Consider the following 24379-nt stretch of genomic DNA (forward strand, 5'->3'; position numbering starts at 1 on the left):
CTTGAAAGGTAGACTGACTCTCCAATAAATAATGACCCTTGTTTATTGGAACCATACTGTGATGGTCATTAGCCCCCAACTGTGCTGGTGAAGACAGAAATCCCTTGGCCCACTGCCAAAATCTAGGCCTTTAACAAATTGGATTTATAAACGTAAATACTTTGGTTGCGTCACATTTCTTATAATCTAAATAACCGTTCTGTAACTCAAGAATGTTATGTGTAACAGGAACGTACAAGCATATTTCATTTGAAATCAAAATTGTTTGCTTTGATATTTAGGAAACGACTAAAAGCTTTTATGACGTGCCACCGATAGCATTAAACAGACGAGGGGAAGGAGATAACACCAGTTTGGTTATAAACTATCTTTCCTACCCGAACGGAACGCTGATAGGTTCTACTGGGCTATTCGCAGACTTTTCTGTGTATATGCGTGGACTTTTTGAAGACCCGATCAGTTTTGATATCTTGCAAATCATCACAGGGTATGTTTTCATTTCATCATACATGTATTATAAGGCACGTTTATCTACCACTGTGTCATAATAGGGTACTTTTGCAAATATTCCACAACTGCATATTTAGATTGAAACAAGTAATAGAAAGTGCATTGAAACTCGAGGATAAACGATTTGTACGAGGGGGCATAGCCCCCGAGTATAAATCGTTTACCCGAGAATTTTAATGTTCTTTCTGTTTTGTATCATAGCCATCCATATATGGTAGTTGTAGGCGTTCCACATTGCCATATACAGCAGTTCAGTGAGTACTTAAAATCCTTGCTTTACAAATGTGTAAAGCACAGGTAAAATAAACCAATGCTAGAGCAGAAAATCAATAAAATACACATCGCTGTCTACTGTTACAGACATGCTGGCATACTTTCCTATCCAACAGTGAGGTAACTAGCGTGCGGGTTTTAATTACCTGCACCAAATTTGTTAAGAAAAAACACCGAGCTATGATACAAATTGCGATTAAAATCTGGAATTCTTGATAACGTGATACATGTAGTTGAAAAGATTTATTAATTTATAGCACGATTAACTGAAAGAAAATGTTGTCAATGTCAGCTGGTAACGACAACCTAAATATGTCAAAAGAGAAAGTTTTTATTAAAAAATGCTGTCCATAACTTGACAGACTTTCAAGCAGGAGGGAAGCACCTAAATACATTTGATGAAAGTTAGTTTGTCTCTTCTGCTTAAAAAAGGCTAGAAAAAAAGGATATTCGTAAAATGTAAAAGTAAAAAGAAGCTTTTAGATGTGTTTGAATTTAGTTAACTCTAAAAACTATTGACAGCCCCCGAAATGGTTAGCAAGTTTTTACTCGAAAGTTGATATTTTATATCAGCTTCATAACAGCAGAAATATTTGCGCGTCCTTGAAATAGTTAACATAGACAAGACAAAATGTTGGATTTTAATGCTAGATACTTCATCAATTATAGGGATGATCTGGTCAAAGATCAATACGTATTACTAGACACTGGACCTAGTCTTCTACTTACAGACCCAGGAGTCACTGGTATGTACACTGTAAACCCTTTTCGTTGTCACTGAGTTAAAGAGAGCCGGTACCTGTAGAAATCTTTGCTAAGGAGGTAGTGCATGAGGTTTTATGTACAGAAGCCGCAAGTTTGAACTTTTGGCGAGATAATATTCGCTATGGATAATTGATAGCAGACGATTCTTTCAATACTTCCTTCTACTAATAACAGTGCAGAAATTACAGAGAGAGGTCTGCCTCTACCTTCTATATATTTAGCAATGGAATGTTCTTATCTCTAACTTTGTTGAAAAATCTTTCTTTATACGTAATGCTGTATAACAAATATATCTCATATATTAAGCCTTCCTATAGTCTAAATGATTCGTGTACCAATATTTTAAATGACTAGAAATTTTAAGGCCTATATCAGGAGTCAGGCATGTTTGTTTTAAAACTATCAGCATACAGCTAGTAACGTTAAGCTCAACCTTCTATAGACATGATAGACTGGCCTTTTACATGTCTTTTAGATGAAATCCATCTCTTCGAACCAATGACTTACGCGTCCTATTATTTTGATTTTCAGCCTTAAAGCTTTAACCCAATATACATGATAAAAGCACAAAGAATGTATATGCTATTACATATAGCACTCAATTCAAATCAAGCTATTACCACAGTGCAATTAATGCATAACCAAAGATTTATTTCGCCAATAGCGCTGAACCTCACCTGTAAGCTGGAACCTTCTGACTGCCTCGGTAGTTCATAGAGCTAAAGAAAACTTTTGTGTATCTTTCTAATGTTCAGCCTATAATTATCTTCTTTAGCATTGGATAACCATAAAGGTATAACGAGTGTGCACTAGTCTTTTTTTCTCAGCTCCAGTACAGTAACGATACTACAACTCTTCTTCTGTCTATGAACCTCAGACGTCTTTATCTTTCAATAATCTGCCATGATAGAACTTATAATAGTCTCTTCCCAAGTTTTAACGTAAGTAGCAATAACTTTCTTGCGTTCGACTGTTAGGGACGCGGACTACTTCGAACAGAGGTAAGCTCTCAATTACGCGACGCGAGCGTACTACTTCATACATATTTACAGAGCAGGAAGTAAGGTCAAGAGTGACAACTCCATAATATAGATTGATTATTTCACTTAATTTCAGGAGTTGCTTACGCAGGGGCGTTCTGTAGTGATTTTCAACCTTTTCCATTTGACGGTCGGTTTGGATTTGTCGAATTTTTAGTACCGTATTTCGACCGTGTTATTGCGCATGAGCTTGGTCACAGGTAATTTGAACAAATGATGATCTTAATAGTTAACTTGCAAAAATACTGTCTAATGCATTTGTTGAAGAAAGATAGAGACGAGAATTGTCTGAGGCAGTGAAAGGCTAAAATTTATTTAATAAGTAAACGCAACGTATCTAGTAAACCAAGGTATCACAGTTGAATAATATGATATAATTGCATGATCTTTACGAGAAGGATTAAGTTGAACAAATATTCTGAACAAATATTCTCCTTTTTTTTGATAAACCATAATGATATTTCATTTCCAACATTAACCCACGAGTAGTTTTGAAATTCGTTGGAATCAAGAATTGTCAGATTGTAATGCAACACTTTGAGGAAGTGGAAATATATTACTTTGCTTAGTCCACGAGAGGTATACCATTTAGGATCCAATCGAAAACTGGAGAACGCCCTGCATAACCATCATCAAAGACCACACTAAGTTTTCGGGGATAGTAGGTCAACTGTCAAGTACAAGGTGACCGCGAGATTGTAAACAGTAAACATACTTTCAGATTGTAACCAGTTACCTACTAACTATAAAACATACGGGCCTACTGCCTTCAGACTACATGAGTTGATTAAAAGCTGTTCAGGACAAAAAAGAACTGTCGGTCTTTTTGGTCAGTAGATGAGTCACAGACAATTCTAGACTGAAATTACTTTCCTAAGTACGCTTAGGTTGAGAGTCACCAATCTCTAATGACCATTAATGTTTAGGGACAGTAGGGAAACTGTCAAGATCACAATGACCGCGATACTGAAAACAGCTCCCTGTGTATTTAAAAAGAAGAAAAAAATCTTGTTTATTTTTTTATTTTTTGTTCAAGTATGTCTTTACTCATGAAAATATATTTTCTTTAAAATATATGAAACGTTTTCGTTCTGAATATCCAAGTCAGCATTCTAAGGTACATGTAATGAATTTTGATTTCAGCCTTGGGGCTGGACATGACGGAAATGAACGCTGTGCAAGAAGTGATCTTACACTAATGACACCCTTTGCATTGCCAAAAGTGAAGAACATGTCTGCAGAGTATTATAATTTCTCTATTTGTTCTGCAGAAGAGATTGCAAACCATTTTTCGAGGTAATAAGTTGATCATTTTAACTTATATGACTGTTTTGTGAATTGTTTTAATATAATATAGTTTTATTAATCAAGCAATTTCATATTGGCCTTGTTGTTTGTCCAAGGGTTATCGTATTGGCCCGAGGACAAATAACTAGGCCAATTTGAAATCGCTTGATTAATGATAATAATATCATTCAACTTTCGACTGTTGACGGTAACAATATAAGAACTCTGTGGGTTACCTTATGGCAGCTATGCGCGTTCAGGTGAAAAATCTTGACGTGTTGTTCAGACTTATTTTAGAAATCATAATCATTTTAGCGAGTAAAACAGAACGAGTTGTATGTAGGCACTTGAGAATAATTTTGAGAGATATTTTTGATGTGACATAATCAAGAGTAACTATAACTTACTTTATTTTTTGAATTCCTATTTATTTTCTTTAGTGAGTTTTCTCATCATTTGAACTGTGATAAAACTGCTTTAAAAGTCATTTCCATTCAGGCTGCAGGCAACGAGACACAACATTATACACATGTGTTGATCAAGATAATACGACCAACCAAGCACATGTTATACACTCCCATGCCTCGTTTAATTCTTATTCGAAATTGGGGTAAAATGCACTTTAGCGGTCCCCGGAAGTTAACAATGCGCATGCGCAGCAAATTGGGAATGTGGGGTAGAGCGGGTTTGTGGGGGCGACAGCCCTCAAACATCTTCATCTCAAAATAAAGTGACCCCTTTTTACATTAAATATTTAAGACATTATTAAACTATTATCATTATAGGGACCTCTAAAGTGCAAGTATCGTTGTAATCTATGAAGACGTACATCCCACTCAGTCGTATTTGGTTAGTACATGAACATGTTAGATGATTTTTGTCAAAATGTGAAAAAAATGCAATCTTTAACTCTGATGTAAAACAAAATGGCGTCATTTAAAAATCCAACGGAGGTGACTTCTCCGTACTGGCCCTCTCTTTTGAACAAATCAAATGCTTGAATTCCGTTTTGGCCCTGTTTCTCTCGTATTGGCCCTGTTTTTCTCATATTGGCTCAGTTAAGTTTTGTATTAGCTCTGTCTGTTTCATATGATGTTTGCAATTGATCTAATACAGTGTGTAATATTGTAAAGTTGAATTGTAATGATTTGTATGTTCGGAATGACAGTTGTTGCGGTGGGTGCAGACGATTTATCAGTCGCTATATAATACTAACCAAAAATAATAATTATTTACTTTAAGGATATTAAAGTTAATGTCTTTGCTTCCTTTTAATGACATAGTAACAGATTGAAGTATCTATAAGCGTTTAGATTTAATTTTCTCTTTCAATAGAATTGTTTATACACTCTTTATGAAACAGAATGCAAATGACTTTTTTACGTACTAATATCATTAGTTTTTCTCACATAAAGAACTACTAACGATTCTCTATAGCAAAATTGCAGTTATGCCCATTTACACAATATTAATTTACATTCAGTACTAGGTGCTACACTCGGAAGAAATTTATTCACATAGGTGAACACGATCACATGAACATTCTTGTTTCTGTATGCGATCTAACATATAGTGAAAAATCTGTGCATGCAGAAATGGATTATCATAAACAAATTGAATATTTGTAATCTCAGTTTCACCAGTGAAAGAATAGCAACATGTTTATACACTGAAAAACCAACCGCTGACGATTTCCTAGACAACTACTGCAAGGGACTGGCGGGCAGGCACTATGACTTCAACGCTCATTGCAAGCTGTTTTTTGGTAACGATAGCTACGTGTGTACCGAGGTAAACATAAAAAGAATATTGTTTTTCGTCATTCTGTATTTACACTTTCGATTTCGATTTAAATTCCATAACCAAGTTTAGTGTATGATGGTCATCATTATATTCAAAGGCAGTTTTGCAATTTATTGAAACCTGACTGCTATTAAATTAAATGTTGCTACTATAACAGTGCGAATGCATGATGTTAATGAAAGTTTCATGGTTGTACAAGTATAAACACTTCTGTGGCACAATTGTCATTTTGGATAGATGATTACACAATAAACACAACAGTAATTTATATATACGTATGTGCTGAATAATGTCCTCATTTGATAATGTTAGATGAAATTCTGCTAGTGTTAAAGTCGAGCGTTTGAAATTTGTAGGTCACATTAATGTGGTTTGAAAGACCCATTCAACTGCAAAGAAACCTGTGAAGTTTCAGTCACTCTTAATTTATTCTTTAGGGAAATAGAGATTTAGAGAAAGGCTTTGTAGCGAACGACAAATGTCAACCAGTACTTGATGCCGTTTTTAATTTCCCTCCACTTTTCAAGTGCGCCAAAAATAACACGTGTGAAAACACTACAAACATGATAGACCATCTTTTTGATGGTTCAAAATGTTTGAATGAGGATGGCACTCAATGAGACCAGGTTTGGTATCTTTGTAACATCTTTATACGAAACGAATTTTCATAAATGATAAAATCGGTGTTGTATTTGTTACACGCCAATACAAGCATCTGCCATCGTGTTTAACTACCTTGGGTGAAATGTATTTTTTAGGGTTCCCGTGATTGCCATATAGTTATAGATTTATACATGATGTACTTAATTCTGAAAATATTCATCTGTGTGGTTTGCTGTTAAAGAAATTTGATCTGTTTTCCTTAGCTGTAATCTATATAAAGGGTGTCCGAAAAGAAAGGTAACACTTTCATACTTTCAGAACTTTGAATTGATGTCGTAGACTTTGCATCAAAATACGCATACATATAAAACAAAGATGTAAGGTCTTTCGGTAAAACAGTGGAGTAAATATGTCAAACAATATCATTTTAACATTTTTAAGTACAAAGTACCTTTTGTGTCAAATGCATCATTTCAATGATTAATGACGTTCTCAAGATGACGACCCTTCATCAGCTTTCCCTGTTTAACTTGCACTATGAAAGTGTTAATAACATTTCCACACATTTCTTCACTGATCTTCTTCAGTTCCCATTTGATGTTTTTTTAACAACAGCATTTCCGTGTCCACTGGCTTTGGTCTATATACAGCCGACTTCAGGTAGCCCAAGAGAAACTAGTCCCACGGGTTCAAATCAGGACTGTGTGCGGGCCAAGATTATCCACAATCCTTTACTTCAGGGTATCGTCGGGAAATCGCCTTATCGCCGAAGGTTTCATAAAGATAATACAATATTAATGTAGATGTATGTGCCGTCGCACTATCCTGCATGAACCAGACATTTTGCATATTTTCCATTCGCTTTCAAAGCTCTGGAACAAACCTGATTTTTAAAAGCGACAGGTGCCGTTGTGAATTCACAGTGTCCTTAAACACATATGGACTGATCACTCCGTGCGACAACATAGCACACCAAACCGTTAATTTCTCATAATGCAATGGTATCTCTGTAAAACAATGAGGCTGTTCTCATGTTTTGTTTGTATACTTGATTGGCCAGACAGCAGAAAATGCGACTCGTCTGTAAACCAGACATCATGGAATGCGTCAGCGTAATTGTCGACGACGTCAACTGCCCAGCGACAAAAATCAAGTCTTTGAACCTGATCTGTTATATTTAAACTCTGAATTTTATAAGGAAAAAGTTTAAGGTCCTTTCTTATTATGTCATGAACACAAGTTTTAGGAAATCCGGTCTCTGAGGAAGAACGTCTCAACGATTTTTCTGGACTATTCAAGAACATTTCCTGAAGCAAACTCACGTTTTCGTCGCTCCTACTGGACCTCGGCAGACCTACTTTTGGAGTAGCCGCTACTGACCCACGTCGCTCAAATTTATGTACGATCTTGTAGACATGTTTCCTGCTTACATTTGTATTCTTAAAATGATATTTTAACCTTTGCTGAACGTCCATTACACGTTTTGTTTCATAATAATGCTTTACGATAAAAATGCGTTGATTTGACGTCAATCGCTCCATCTTGAAAATAATGTATATTTTGGATGACGTCATGGCGACGAAACGTCATTAATTTTGGCGCGTCAGTTTAACTAGCAGTAAAAACTTCCATTTAAGACCTTTAAATTGATATAAATTTGATAAAATAGCCCTGTATTAAGCAAAGTTATAAAAATTGTAAAGTGTTACCTTTCTTTTTGGACACCCTGTATTAAAATGAAAGTAAATGTTATAGAACGAATGTACTTCGGAAGAAAATTAGTATGACAGAGTCTTGGTTAAATGTATGAAGGTTATGAATAAGATACTTTTGAATATTTAATCTTACATTTATATCGATATATATGGCCCAGATAATAGATTCAGTTATCAAAAAAATCATCTTATCAGCTGGTTCAAGTTTTAGAGAACTCGGTCTCAGATTAGCTATCATGTTGCTCTAAAAATTACATTCTGATAGAAGTGTATCCAAAGAAAAAGCGACAAGCATGTATTCAGTTAAGGGTGAAAACCGGGAAATATTTGTTTTTAAATATGTTTTATTTATCTTACTTTTAGGTTTGTTTCAACGGAGATTGTTTGTCAGAATTTACACTTTGTAGTAAAAAGTCAATAGGTAATGGAAGAGGAAAGAGGAAAAACAATAAGAAAGGGAAAAGTAGAAGAAACAAAAAGAAGAATAAAAAAGAAAAGAAGATTGTTGATAAAAAGAAGAAGGGAGGAAAAAATAGGAAAGGAAAAAAGAAGAATAAGGGAAAGAAACAAAATAAAAGGTCCAGCAGGAGGTATTAACTACTGCTGGAAAATAATCATGAATATACCTTGTTTAGTTTGCAGTGTATTTCTTTCTTACCTAATGCTCTATCTTTCCGTTGAAGTTTAAATTATATTATGCGGTTAAGTAAATAGACAAAATAAATAGACAGAGCAAAAACGTTCGATGTACATTTCTTTGCAAATGAATTAAATGGGTTTTATCAGTGCATGACAAACCTTGCTATTTATTATTTCACGGAATGTTTGTTGGAGGAGATGACAATTCTTAATATTATTCAGTTCAAAGTGTAATAATTTCTTTTAGATATATGGTGTAACGTTGTGATATCGTAAAATCGTTTCATGATATCACTAATTGATTTTCATACCACAGATACATATGATTATTTCACCAAATGATTCGATCTTTTCATATCTTACAATAAGTGTTATTTTAAGATATTTCAGATTCAAATATGTGATATCTTTAATTCTGTCTTATGTTATCCATAAATAAGATATTTTTATATCACAAAACGAATCTAGGATGTAATTAAAGAAATTAAACTGAATATGCAGAATCAAATAATTGGGAATGAATTTTTAAAAAACTTGGCATTCAATATCAATGTCATTCTACAGGTGAAATGCAATGTTCATATGTGAAATAATTCCAAATTTCTCTAAAAAGTCTGCATAAATATCTCAAGAATAAGAACATATATATTTTGTTTTACTATATAATCTGTTAACTGTGAGACATTCAAAATTTGTATTCGCGAAAATATCATCAAAATTGTCATTTTTCCCCATTAACTCCCATTATGAACACTTCAATTTTCAGTATTTTGTTTTTCAAATCAGCACAGGACCCTTTTAGTTTTATTTTGCGATTTTGTTCATATGTTCTGAAGTTACAATAAAATTCTACAATGTAGAATATTTCATTACCAGAACGTGCGAAACTACTTTATATGGAATAAAATATTTTATAAAAAGTCATTTTTATATCATTAAATCGATTTTAGATATCTTCAATTTGATTTCCAAGATATCTAAAATAAACTATTGATTTTTTAAGCAAGGACAATTTTTGGATATCTTTAAATCTGATTTATGATCAAATGAGTAAGATTTAACAAATATATTATTGCCAACAAATAATTGATGTCCATAAATCGAATTTAGAACATCATAAAATAAAACCCCTTTTTACATATCTTTAAATGACTAATTGGTATTATCCAGCGATTGTTATTTATTGAGGTCAAAATGAGGAGTTATCGACATCAGCCGAGCCTTAAATGGGAAAGATTGATATCTGATGATTAAATAAAACAACTAAAAGGTTACATGAGAAAACAAACATTTGCAGCAGTTAATTATTTTCTTGGTGTTTTGGTCTGTCATTGTGTACGACATCACATTGTTATGACGTCACTACATGTTGTTGTTTTTTGCGCCGCCTACATGTCAGCACAACTTTATCATCAGTTTGTGACCATGGTTAGACAAATGTAAAGGGTTGCAAATTTAACTTAGGTTAAAAAATATAAAATGTATTTTCGAATGGCATACAATATTTTATAACTGATGTTATAGTGGACGCAACTTGACCCCGATGGTTGACCTTTGTATTATAATACATAATGAGGCACAACCTATTATTGAAAAGGAGTGCACTGTATACAAACTTACTGTAAATATACATGGATACCCTTAGCACCCCTTATTCATACTAATGAAATAATCGATATGAATAATCAGCCTAAGGTCAACCATCGCGGTCAAGTTGCGACTACTATACCTTACTGCAATAAAAAAAGAAAACAATTTTAGTATATATCGGAAATGTTAACGACTTACCAACCAGTCACACTGGAATAGTACTTGACTGTTCGACCACCTGTACTGGATGCAGTTAGCTTACCCACTAGGTCCCATTGCACGGAACTCATATACAATATACAATCGATTCTTATTCTGTCTTCTTTGAATACTCTTCCACATTTTTTGAAGAAGGTGATGATGATCTCTTATAAAACTATAACTAGTCAATTGTCAGCAGTTTCATGTATTGCTTTAATCCTGTTAAACTGAAATATGAATTTTGTTAATATTAATACATGTTCAATAATTCATTCAGTTTATCTGTATTTGATATCACTATTTATTTCAAATAAAAACAACTTTATTAAGAGGAAGCTGACTTTGAAGAGAATGGGTGGGGTATGATCAAATTTATCTACAAAAAATGTATAACGTTTCGGTACATGACATGGATACTGTCTCAGTTGTTATTAGTGCATTATGTAAATAAAGGAATGCTCACAAAAATAAATTTAAAAAATACGCAAAATATATATAAGAAAGTTATTGTTGAATTACATATGACTCATTGTGAGCATCCATAGTCAACAACTAATACTTGTTGTGTGAAAACAATAGCACTATTCCAAAGTCAGTTTCCACTTGTTGCACGATACTGCTGTCATTCACGTTGGGGTCAGACAAGTTACAAATGCAATACCATCGAAATGTAATTAATTGATGAAAATTTTATCTCACAATGTAAAAAAGTGGAATTTGTATTAACAACTACATTTACTCTGATCTGAGTAGCATTCAGTTTATAAATGACTTTATGACCCTTACTGGGAGAGAAAACTTAACACATATCTGTTGTTTAATGGTCATGGGATGACCTTATTTATTTGTACAACATATAAGAGATAATCATTGAATTGTAATACAAATGTATAAGCGTTGCATTGGAAATCATTTTTCTATAAAACAGTCAGTGAAAACAGATGTATAAGATTAACGAATGGTAACGAAATGTGAAGGGTTCGTTCGAAATGGCAAAACTGTAAACCAATGTATAAAATTCTTGAATGGACACAAAATGTAGGGGGTTTGTTTGTAATAGCAGACAAAACAATAACATTAAAAAGTTTTTGACATGAGTACCTCCTTGTATTTTCAATAACTACAGTGGTGCAGGGGATGGCGGTAGGCCAAAACGCGTATTTTTCTTTGTGTTTATCTAACCCACGCTAAAGTAGACTGATTAATCCGGTTCTGACCAGTTTTGATAGAACTAAATTCCTGACCATTTGCCGTCATATTCCTGACAGTTACTCCCTCCCAGTTCATGTCATAAAATACGCTACACCGTGAAGTGTAGCTTCCCTTTATGACCCTTACTGGGAGAGAAAACTTAACACATATCTGTTGTTAAATGGTCATGGGATGACCTTATTTATTTGTACAACATATAAGAGATAATCATTGAATTGTAATACAAATGTATAAGCGTTGCATTGGAAATCATTTTTCTATAAAACAGTCAGTGAAAACAGATGTATAAGATTAACGAATGGTAACGAAATGTGAAGGGTTCGTTCGAAATGGCCAAAAAGATAGATATTTGCTAAATTTCTATCTGCCCCACATTTCGTCCAGGGGGGTGCTGTATGGCAAGGAGGCACCCAGTTAAAGACATGATGTAAAATATTCATGTAGTAACAATATATATGACTGACTAGAACAGATTATACTGGCATTATGAGCATTCGGAAATAAACATTTACAACAAAAATATAATTATCAAATAGACATTCATGATGTTTTTAGTTCAAACTTTACAATGAAATACACAAGCGAAAATAGACATTACACCTATTTTGCACATCAATGCAGAAAAAGGGGACCAATACTAGTACATATTGCGTTAACTGACCTTAAACATGAAAGTCTAACTTTAGGGTTGAAACCCTTAATACTGGTACCGAAAGGGAAAATTAATATGTACATCTATATCTATACATAACCTATGTTTATGGATTTCGTATTCGAATTCGAAATGTTAAAAACAGTGAAACATTCATCACTCATGTATCTGTGAACTGATATATAATCAAGTTATCAGTATCATATGTTGTCTTGAACTACTTTTCCCTTTGTTACTGATATCATCCTGCATAAGCAGAATGTAATACGCGATTATGAAATATGTCTTTAACAAGGCTTAAACACAAATATATTTGATATCAATGTAATACATGTATGCTATGTACAAGATACAACTACTGATGAAACTGTAAGAATAAAGTTAATAAACATCTGAAGGTATCAGGCCCCAGCATGATTTCTCCAGAAAAATAAAGAAATATATATCTATTACAAATTCTTACATCGGTACATCTAATCATACGAAGTGTGTATCGTTTTCAACCAAATAGCGACAATAACATATTTCGTACAGAACCGACTGCATCATGCTAAAACTACAGACTCTAACTGATCAGACTGAAATTTAAAAATGTGTTTTAAAGGTTATAAGCCCCAGCACATAACCTTTAAACCTTCATGTTTTCAACTTGAATGAAGAAATAGTGTAATCGTTAAAAGTCACAAAATTATATACAAAGTAAGTAAAAAATAGAACCAAGTGTTAAAAACGGCTATGAGCCCAAGCACATAACCATACATGTTAAACTGACAATATAGTGTGTTATAAACAATTACATACAACTGAAATATGAAACAACTATACATAATGCAAGCAATTGGTAATAGTACCTGATAACTCTGGGTGTAGAGTACCTTATGCATGTAATAATAGGCTATAAGCCCCAGCATATAACCTTGGCGCATATATGAAAATGGGTCTATGCTCAAGAACATTATTTATTGTGAAAAAAAAGACATACCGCAAGCACCAGCATGCCGCATGCTATTTTCATGAGCCCTATTCAGAGTTTCGTATATATTTTTAGAAGGCATTGCTGTTCCACCGACCCAAGGACCTAATTTTTGCATCAGAATAGCCTCTTTGGGCACAGTCGGTAGCTTTTCCTATCCTTAAGCTGTGTGATTTGTATTTTTTTCCGTCAAGTCCACAGAAATTTAATGTGGACGCAAGTTTCTTTTCAAACATTTTGCGTGGGACTGGTAGGCCTGATGTCAAAGCAAACAAAGGACCGTCATGTCTACCTCGTAGAGAAAGGTAATCATGCATTGCAACAGGTGGTGAAATATTCGTATGCTTATGTGAGAATGAAAGTACATGAGGTTTACCGTAATTGTGCTTGAAATATCTAAACGTAACTGTGACTGTTGTCGGCTTCTTTTCTTTATATGTTAACTCTACATCAGCTAAATTTAAGATAAAAGACTTCGTGCCTGGTTTTGATAGAGTAATCTCGCTACATCGGGCAAAAGCGTTGAATGCAAACAAGAACATGGCTATGAATAGCTTTTGGTGATAATAGGTTTCGCATGTATGTTGCAGCGCGTCCGTTAGTTTGTTTAATACGGTAACAGTGATTGGTAACCGTAGGTCATAAGAAGGAGCTAGACGTTGTGCCCCTTTAACGAGGCTTGTGACCAGAAAGTGACCAGAAGGGTCATTCATACCAGCAAGTTTGTGGATGTAACTTATACCTGACAGATATGTAGATATGGATTTAGAGGTCATAAAAGCATTAATTTCGTAGCATGTCATGCTATGCCTGATTGTTTTTAGTTTACATTTTTTTTTCATAGAGAAAGATGGCGTCAATTCCAAGTTGAGATGACAGGGCGTTTAATAATTTTAACTTGTTTAAGCAAACCATATGCTTTAGAAAGAAAAACTCAAAAGTACAACATTTTTATTAAACTGGTATTGTACAAAACCTTTTATTCTTTATACAACAGCTATAGATAGACCACTGTTTTCTTGTTACATTCATAGTACAACATCCTTTTCCACTGAAGTACTGAGTATTACAGGTGTCCTTGAGTATTTTATCAATTTAGGAACAGATTTTATCTCTCCACCATCAATTTCCACCCCTTCCTCATTTTTGCCCATCAATTTCCATCCTTCCTCATCTTTGAATGAAGTCTGAAAGTAGCAATATGCGTCCCCTTAACCCACTAGTATCCAGTGACAGAAACTGTGACATACAGTTCGAGTGATATTGGGAAAGCTCGGAGCACAGTAGACGAGGTGGCCGAGTGGTTAAGGCGATGGACTGCTAATCCATTGGGCTCTGCCCGCGTGGGTTCGAATCCCATCCTCGTCGATATTTCTTTGTTGAGTAATTGTTTTTCTGTTCTATTTTTGAATATGCGTATAGACGTACCAAAACTGTTATACTGTTATAATATGGAAATGTAGAATTTGCATCTTTTTTCAGGTCAGTTGAATAAATCTATCTAGGTTTTCTAATGCCTGCTAGTATTGTACCATTAACCAGAACAATTAAACCAGTAAATGTAACTACGTGTCACACAGTGTTAAGGCGTGGGAAGGAATTTAAAGTATAAACATGTCACATCATGTAAAAATATCCTTCTGATAATAATGGCTGGGGAAGATATCAACTGGCTATGAAGTTTTAAATCTGAAGAGCATGCAATTTTACTTACGCTTAAGCCGGTGCTCCATCTGATAAATCATCTCCTATGGAAGCTTCACATTACATCGATAGAGGGTCACATTCAAACGATCTTTCCCGGTAACAAATCGGAGCCTTGCTTTCTTGAAAGTGAAGTAGTAGTTTCAAAAATCTGTACTTAACCTGGGATCCCAGTTTTCCATATGTGATATAACGCACTTTTAATTCTTATGGCTGCGCCTTCGTGTATTTTTTCTAATAATAAAGCAAAAAGGAAACACATGATAATTAGATGTTTTTCCTATTTTTCCCATTCAAAATTGAAAAGCGTTTGAAACGGGGTGCCGGAGGTAAACTTCCTTAATTAATAAGTTTTAATTTAGCCATTGTTAAGTATGTATACCTCCGTGGTGCATTGGTCAAGAAAGCGTCGATTGTTTCATTGCCGTGGCTGGCCGGTTTCGATTCCCGACATGTTTTTTTCTTCAACTAGCTAAAACTTATTCTGTCATTTACACAAAAGTAGTCTAAGTTGATCTTGAACTTTAATTTATCTTTTCATGTAAATGTATTTTTAGGTAAAAAAGAAAAACTTACTGACGTTGCCACAACATTAGCAAGCATTGCGTAGATAAGGCCATGTAGTAAGCAACCAGCAAAGATTATAGCGATGAACGTCAAAATCATTATAATCAAAACCTAGACCTGCCAGAAAGGATAAGGTTCACTTGACTTGAGCCTTATATAAACTACATTATTTTTGAAAACTTTTCAAATGGATGATAATTGAAAAACAAACATTGTCTGCTACCAGAATGACTTCTGTCTAAAGTGAATTTAGCTTTTTTGAAACAGATTTATTATTTTGTTCAAGACAGGCAACTGAAATTGCTGAAATCAGTCAAAAGTCTGTTTTTATTTCAATAAATAGACCACCTAATGTTTTTATGGTGAGCATACCACAACACTTTGACCATACGTCCAGCTTCTCTCGTCATTGTCAGATTTTGGTTGACAGCTATTCCCATATTGAAAATCTGAGATTTGTTTTTAAAAATCGGTTAATTGCAAAAGATTTCCCATCCCGTAACGTTTAAGATATTTTCATCTGATATTTTTTTGCATTCAGTCATAAATTATATTAGTTTGGGAACAATACCAACATCTTTGTAAATACAGCCAAAGTATTCCAACTATTCACCTGGAGGGGATTACTTTTATTTACACTGTCCCGTGTCTTTGGAACATGGTGGGGGTAAGAGTGACGTTGGGTGCGCACCATAAACCGGTTTAAGCTCCCTAGTGGTGTTTTTGCCACTGACCGTTCCAAGACGGTGCCCCACTATGTTCTTTTGTTTGTTCGTTTTGTCCTCTTGTGTAGGCTTTGTGTATGTGTGTGTGTTCCTTTGTTTGTTCGTTTTGTCCTCGTGTGTTGGCTTTGTGTGTGTGCACGTGTATGTGTGTTTGTGGTGTGCACGTCTGCGTGCTGTAGGTTTCGTTTTGGGGAGGCTGCGATTTTGGTACGTGGCATTCCCTGTTTGATATTTGTCTTTGTTTTTTATACCAGAAGGAAATGTTCTAATGTTTAAAAGAATAGTTATCTCACATGAGAACAAAACATGAGCTCTTGTTATTTGGCGAGTGTCAGTTGCAGTATAACCTGGCTTACACATTCGGCTTACCAGTTCCACCTTCTCTTTTCATGTATCACAGTTAGTGCTAACCTCTTGCTGATCAGTTAAAGATACCACAGCCTTTGGATCTAAGGAGTGTGTAGCCCATGACTGTACACTTTTCAACCTTACAATTCAAGAGGTGAGTCATGACTGTATACAGAATATTTTAAGGTTTCTGTTCAACTATGGGAGTATATACCAAACGTTTTATCGAGGACTGATTGACGACTGATTCTTGATACTTTAAATGATTGATTTGTTTGTTATTTAAACATTATATTTGTAGATTTATTGGTTGATTCTTTTTTAGCACGACAATAATTCATGTCCAAAGGCAAAGGCAAATGTCTAACAAGATAGCCGAATTCAAAGAACACATCGACGCATGTCGATGAGCATGCCAAATTGAATTTACTTTTATTTATACAAATGTTATGCTGTAATGGTGTCTGCATGCCAAGGCGATGAATAGTGTCTGATAGATCATTTAAAATCAGCCCTCTTCATGGAATTTAGGCACATTAACTTTTACATTTCCACTAAAAATACGTATATTTACAGTTCAAATACGTTTTCTTGTATGTTAGAATGCATTATCTGCTGCATTCCAGATTTTTTTTAGAAAGATAATCTTCTTTTGTCAAAAACTGCAAATTGTTTTTTTATTTAACTGGACGACGTGGTCGAGTGCTTACTGCGATTGACTGCAAATCAAAGGTTCAACACCGTTCGCGTTATCTTATCATTTTATTTGCAACAATACGGCCGAATGATAAACGATGGTACAACTCTGACATTCGCCGTACCTCGAGACAACGCGACCGTCTAAAAGAACCGCATTAAGATCTGGTAAAAATTCTGACTGGTTAAATTTCAAAACAATACGAAATAAAGTTAATAATATGATAAAGTACTCAAAGGAAATATTCTTTAACAATTTAGAATTCTCGATGAATGAAATCAGTTCTTCTAATCTTCGGCAATACTGGAAATTTGTAAGAATGCTAGTAAAAGAAAACTCGAGCAATATTGACTATATTCCGCCACTTTTAAATGACAATAATGATAATTATACTAGCTCCGACGAAGACAAAGCAGACGTCAAAGTCAGTATGTTGCCCGTTAAAATCTTATTTAATCGATCACTATCTGAACAAATTTATCCGAATCCATGGAAACTAGCAAATCATTATCAAATATCTAAAATAAAACACGCACCTATACATTTTATTTCACTACATCATAGGCCATATGTTTATTTACATCTGTGAGAAGTTTCATCAAATTCTACGTTGTAGAAACATTTCTGTTTGTAACTATCGTACTTGTTATTGATTTTTATGGTGGTAAGCCCGTTCAAATGCAAGTAATGAATGCATGGATGAAAAATAAATCGTATCTTACTAAAATCATTCTGAAATTACCATATAAAACATGGGGAAATGACAGGTTTGATGCCGAGATGCATTTTCCCTACCATTTGTGTTTTAAACTATTTCTTAAACTTGTCATAATAACTGATTTAGCTTCTTTCGTCCCCATTATATCAGTCCCTTAATATAATAAGGAAGTCCTTTATCACGGGAATTGTTGTATTCCAATAGCTGTAGAACCTTAAACGAAAATATGAGGTGCTTTCAAAGCAGTTAAGGAATATGCTATCACTAAAATTTAGTATTTGTTTCTATATGATGGTATTTTAAATCAATTTAATTCCCGTTCAATTTAAGATCTATGAAATACATGATATTATACATAGTTTAATGTTTTAAATGTAATCCTTACAGTCAAGTAAATGTAGTTAATGCTTGTTAAGCACACTTTTGGCAGCAGCTGCATGACTGTATAACTTTTAATATTGTTACATCAATAAAATTTTATCTTAAAGATTAGGTCAGAGATAATAAAATCTAGCATTACTTCTGCTTATTCTGGCAGTAAATAAATTTTTGCAGTACACTTCGACATAAAAAGCATGTCTTATCACAAGTCAGAAGAAGTTATAGATTTTTCCAAGATCACATTTTTACCAAAACCTGTTGAAGTAACTCGCCTGAGTGATAATTGAAATGTTTGAAAACACTTGTGAAACGTGAAAAAAACATTGCGTTACAAACGTTTCAAGACAAATAAGATATATTCTCTTGACAACAAGATTACGTACGCTGGTGTACTAAACATTAAAGTCAATTTTCAAAACTGCAAAATTGTCGAGTATTTACTTCTAAAGCAAGAATAAGACGAGGTGCCGACGGATTGCTTACCAATTGGGCTCTGTCCGCATGGGCTCGAATCCTTTTCTCGTCGTATTATTCTTCTAATGATAGTATATGTATAAACAAAAATCGCTGCTGGCTCTCTTTGCATTTTTATGTCGATTTTGTTAGTCTTCTTTTTGAAATTCAACTAATTCGTTTTTACATTTCAAGAGATCGTAAGGTCATGCTTGTTACTATGGTACGGGTCTACGTTTCAAAGGTACAACATTTGAATCCATCATCAGCATGTGAAGCTGGCGAAAAATCAAAGGACCTAACCAAACATTGATTATCAAAAAAAAAAGAAATTATTTTCACTTAGACATAACGATGGAGAAATTCCAGAAAACTGTAAGACAAGCGGTAGAAAATTAGTACATAACCGAAATATGGTAATATTATGAAATAAATGCATAAACGTATAAATAGAAAGTATATTATAATTCAAAATGTATAAAGATAATGAAAAAAAATGAGGAAACATGACCACACGAGGAAACGTATTAAAATCAAATAATATTTTAACTGAAGATGGCTAGAACTATTCAGTCAATTTCTACGAGCGATAGTATCACTGTATGCTGTCACGTGACGTGGTGTACTGCAAGAAAAATGCAAGATGGCGGACGTGGATATTTGGGAAAGGTAGGCTCCTTGTTCGTTCATTGATTTCTCTCTTAATATTTCCTTTAGGGGAGAATGTTTTGTCGTATGACACGGCACTGACATTTGTTTTTTATCGGTTGGTTGTATACCATTACCTCCGACAACGGCGCGAATTTCTAGCCTTTGCTCCTGAATGCAACAAAAACAACGGAAAATAAATCTACGCGATGAGAGACTCGTACTCGTTTTTCCAAAATTTTCATCACTTTCTTCCACGATTATGACTATGTACATAGACAGAACGTGTGTATCAGCCAGTTCACTGAAAACCGCATATTTCCTAAAACAATATCCGTTTTAAAATTTGTAAAGTGTACAGACAGAAGGCCAGGGTTATTCTGTCGGTGTACAGAAAGACGTCGGCCAAAAGTGTACGATAAGCAGACAAAAATTCAAGATTTTGCTACGAAAGTAAGATGTAAGGAAAGAAGACAATATCCTGACACCATCACCAATTGCCTTAACCTAGAACTTAGAAGGATAAGATGGTCTATATTTCGACATTTGTGCTGCCAATTTACAATGTGTTCCCAAAGAATTCTCCAGTCTCTCTTAACCGTGCAGAATTTAAAAGATTATTGAAAAATATAATGTGATAGATATATTCTTTCGTGCACTTTTGACGACCTTAATTTGTTGGGAAGCAAAGTATGAAGAGATAACAGTATTGTGTTTTACCTGATCATGTGGGCTAACCTGAACAAATGAATATACAAGCTACAATTTTCTTTCGATTTATCACTGTATGTCAAAAACGGATGCCTGCATATAGCAATTTGTTATCATTTTGATTGTGATTCTGTCATTTTTTAGTAAGTAAGTCCAGTCATAATAAATCAGCCTAACACAAGCTGTGTTATGGTTCGAATCACGGACTGGGAATATTTTGGCCAATTTTGCGAATATTTCTTCCAGAAACATTGTCATAATTTAAAAAAAAGGCCGAATTTAGGATAAATACTGGTCAAAATATTCACAGAAAACATCACTAATTGATCTAAAATTGCTGACACAGCTAAAGGCACAGATAACATAAACCGTAACACAAAAGTGTTAAAGGTATTGCATGAATAAGGGTTCTGTTTTTGCAGTCATTACACCTAATAACATTATAGACCGCATAAAAGATATGTAGGGAAAGAATGAGCAAAGCATTCTCATTAGTCCACTGTCATATACATATTTTACTCGATTTTGTTCAAAACATGAATTAATCCAGTGGTTCTATTATTCATATATAGCATAATAACTAATGAAATGAATGCAATTTATAAACATCTGTTGATTCAGAAGAAAATCTGTTTAAAACGGATTATTTCAATGTGCTACGGACACTGAAGGGCTACAGATAGCAAATATTGATCCACAATTTATAAAGTACAAAAAATTGATATGTCATAATCTCTGTCGATAAAACAGTCGACTGTAAACATGTGATTATGCCATGTAAGATGGGTGTTTCTGCTGTAGTTTTAAATATGGGCTTCGGACACTACAAAAATATGCCACGTTTCAACACGGCAGGTATTCAACATACTGATGCTCACTTAAGTTCATATGCCGACTTTGAAACTCTCATTAATAACACATGTATATAATTAGTATAGTAATTAAAGCATGATTTTAGGGGTCTCCGTGGCCGAGTGGTTAAGGTCGCTGACTTCAAATCACTTGCTCCTCATCGATGTTAGTTCAAGCCTCACTCGGGGCGTTGAATTCTTCATTTGAGGAAGCCATACAGCTGGCTTACGGAAGGTCGGTGGTTCTATCCAGGTGGCCGCACGTGATGAAATAATGCACGTAGGGGCACCTGGGGTCTTCCTCCACCATCAAAGCTGGAAAGTCTCCATATTAGCTAAAATTGTGTCGGTGCGACGTTAAACCCCAAAAAAAACATGATTTGCAACATTTTAGTCGAAAATTAAATGACTTATGAAACACAACCTCGAAAAAGAAGATAAAAAATACATAACGCTGGTATATACTCATATTTTCCGTTACAACTTTTATATTAAGTAGCCAAACTTGATTTCCAAAAGAGTTTGGAGCTCTTTAGTGACATGCCTGCTAAATCAATACTTTTATCATTTTTATTGTTGTAAGTGTTTTTTCTCAATTACGAAATACTGAGTTTCATTTTGCATCAAAAGGCGAAAAAAATGCCATTTTTGATCTCTATCATGTCTATGTTGATTTTCTTAAGGATGTACGAGGGTTTTTCTTTCAGGATATTCGCCATTTTGAAAAATGTTTCTTCGAAACTGTATTCTAACAAAAGTTTTGCCTAAAATTAACACTAAATAATCAAAAAATGACTAATAATATACCATTTAACAAAATAGATTCTACTTTTTGTGAAAAAATCACCCTTATTTTTGGCTGGCATTTGCCTAAAATTGACATAAGATTTACAATGGGTTAGAGGTAGATAAATTCAAATATCTACAAAAGTAGATCAGGTTTGGTTTTGATATTTTCCTTTCGGATACATATAAAAAATAATCTATAATTAAAATAAAAGTTTTCAAGATAGCACTTTATACTTTATTATCCCTCGCCGATGAAATCGGGAGTGGGGTATTGAAATGGCGTTGTCCGTCCGTCAGTCCGTCCGTCCGTCCGTCCGCAGCCACTTCTCTGTAACTACATTCTTTTTTTATTGGTCAATTTTCAATAGAGTTATTGCCCTTTAATTGTTTAAAAATCCACAGATTTGTACATAACAAACCAACCAATTGAAAGAATTTCATTAAACTTCTTTCATTCTTTTCCATGAACATTTATTATAAACATGTGAAGTTGTGTACCCACACCTGGTCGCCACCTTGCCTTGGTCACACCCGCTCCCCCTCCCAACCCCCACCCTCCCAACTCCCCCCACCCCCACCCCAAATTTTTTTTCATTCCTTTTCTATTTCTTTTTTTTTCACACCTTCCATGAATATTTATCAACAAAGTTATACCATTCTCTCACCTCACTCCTCCACCCAGTCATGCTCACCACCCCGATCATGCATCTCCCACCCCACCCCCCCCCCCCTCCCAGATTTTTTTTCATTTTTAATTTTCCATCAATATTTATAATCAACATGTAAAGTTTTGTACCCTCACCCCACCCCCACCAAAATAAGCATTCATTTTCTGTTAATTTGATCTTGACTAATGAACTTACTTGCTTCTTTGTAACATTCTTAACTTTTTGCCAGATATATCTTTTTGCCGTTCCTCACCACAGAACCTTTCGGCGGGGGATATCAATTCATCGAATTTGCTTGTTTTATCTAGAAAGTATAGATTGAAAGAAAAAGAACAAAAATATAAAAATTCACCAGTTTTTAAGTTTTTTCTTTACAAATCTCTTAGATGCACCGTGACCCCAACCTTTTTTCTTTCCGTTTTGAAGCATTAAAGCTGCAAAATATTTTGAAAATCTTACCGTCAGATTTTTTTTTTTTTTTTTGTAGATCTAAATACATTTTTCCATTGAAAATAAAGTGGGTGGGTAATTATGTCAACATGTAAACATGAAAGAGATTTGTTAGTGACATTTATGCTTATATAATACTGACATCACATTTTATTCATATCAACATGTAGGACATGAAATCCCTATAGCATTAAATGGGATATTACATGTTTTATAAAGTACCACCATTTTTTTCAGTTTTACAAAAAATTTAGAAATGCTTAAATGTGGGTGAAGAAAATGCCCTATTAAAATAAAACGAGTTCGGTGACCTGTGTTTTTTCTTCTCTTGTTTGTCTTAGAAATAATACTCGTAAAGCTCGCGGAGTATGAAAAATTCTTAACGTTAGAAACAATGCATTCCTACATCCTTAAACATTAATGATAGTACCTACAAAGTGTTGAATATACCTATGGAAAGGCCTAAATTTGAACTTCAGCATACTATCATCAGTATAACTGTATTTTAAAGCATATTTAAGTAAATGATCTTATTGAAAATCAATACTTGATCTTGTCTAAGCCGATACGTCAAAATACATTTCAAATGTCGATCATAAATAATTTTTCAAATGGCGAGTCCAAAGTTTCTCCTGAAAGAGCAGCATGCCATACTTAAAAATCGTGTAAAATATTAAAAAATACTTTGTATTTGCACGAAGGATTCACATAATTATGACATAAGTGAGCTCAAATGTTCAGGTAAAACAAAACAATGCAAGGTTAGAATCCCACTGTACTTTCCTTCTCAACAAATTAAGGTCGTCTAAAGAAAACGTATGAAAGAATAGATCTATCAGATTATATGCAAATATATTTATCATCCAAAACGATTCTGAGTCAAATACGCTAAATACAGAAACATAATTTTTCAATAATCTTTAAAATACTGTTGTTTTGAAAAACATTGAAAATTGGCAGCACTAATGTCGAAATATAGACAATAAGTGATCGTGTCAGGATTTTTTTCTTCTTTCCGTACACAATTTCGTAGCAAAATCTTTGAATTTTTGTCTTCTAACAGTACACTTTTGGCTGTCGACTTTCTGTACACTACCTTTCTTCAATATCATCGTCCGCCATTTTTACTTTTTCTCGCCGTAAACCATGTCACGTGATAGCACTCAGTGAGTATCAGCGTATATTCTCCGCTGAACTATTTTACCATATACATTTTAGGCAATTAAATTAAACAAATACATATATGACATTTACTTGCCCATTAATATACAAGTAACGGGACTTGTGTTATAACTTATCACGAGATGGGCATGTCGATGCATTTGCACGAGAAACAATATATTTATTTTCAATGTGTTCAAATGGAATTCCATTTAATATGTTAAATAAAGAAAATAACAGTATCT

The 24379-nt window shown here is 34.2% G+C and overlaps 1 protein-coding gene and 1 non-coding gene across 3 annotated transcripts in view; both read left to right on the forward strand.

The window, feature by feature from the left end:
- Positions 1-12237, forward strand: part of LOC123534911 (uncharacterized) — a 37841-nt gene extending 25604 nt beyond the window's left edge. The window contains exons 7-13 of one of the 2 annotated variants that reach the window (XM_053550171.1): positions 282-487; positions 1453-1529; positions 2665-2788; positions 3732-3884; positions 5510-5666; positions 6116-6304; positions 8360-8485. In XM_053550171.1, the coding sequence (XP_053406146.1) occupies positions 282-487; positions 1453-1529; positions 2665-2788; positions 3732-3884; positions 5510-5666; positions 6116-6298 (900 nt within the window). In that variant the 3' untranslated portion in view covers positions 6299-6304; positions 8360-8485. Of the gene's footprint in view, positions 1-281; positions 488-1452; positions 1530-2664; positions 2789-3731; positions 3885-5509; positions 5667-6115; positions 6305-8359 lie in introns of both variants that reach the window. The other variant, XM_053550170.1, reaches the window with a different exon arrangement.
- Positions 12238-14549: 2312 nt separating this feature from the next.
- On the forward strand, positions 14550-14631 carry Trnas-gcu (transfer RNA serine (anticodon GCU)). Its single transcript has one exon. It is a non-coding gene; the product is annotated as a tRNA-Ser (tRNA).
- The last annotated feature ends 9748 nt before the right edge of the window (positions 14632-24379 follow it).

The sequence above is a fragment of the Mercenaria mercenaria genome, chromosome 1, assembly GCF_021730395.1.
Source record: "Mercenaria mercenaria strain notata chromosome 1, MADL_Memer_1, whole genome shotgun sequence".
Taxonomy (NCBI): Eukaryota; Metazoa; Mollusca; class Bivalvia; order Venerida; family Veneridae; genus Mercenaria; species Mercenaria mercenaria.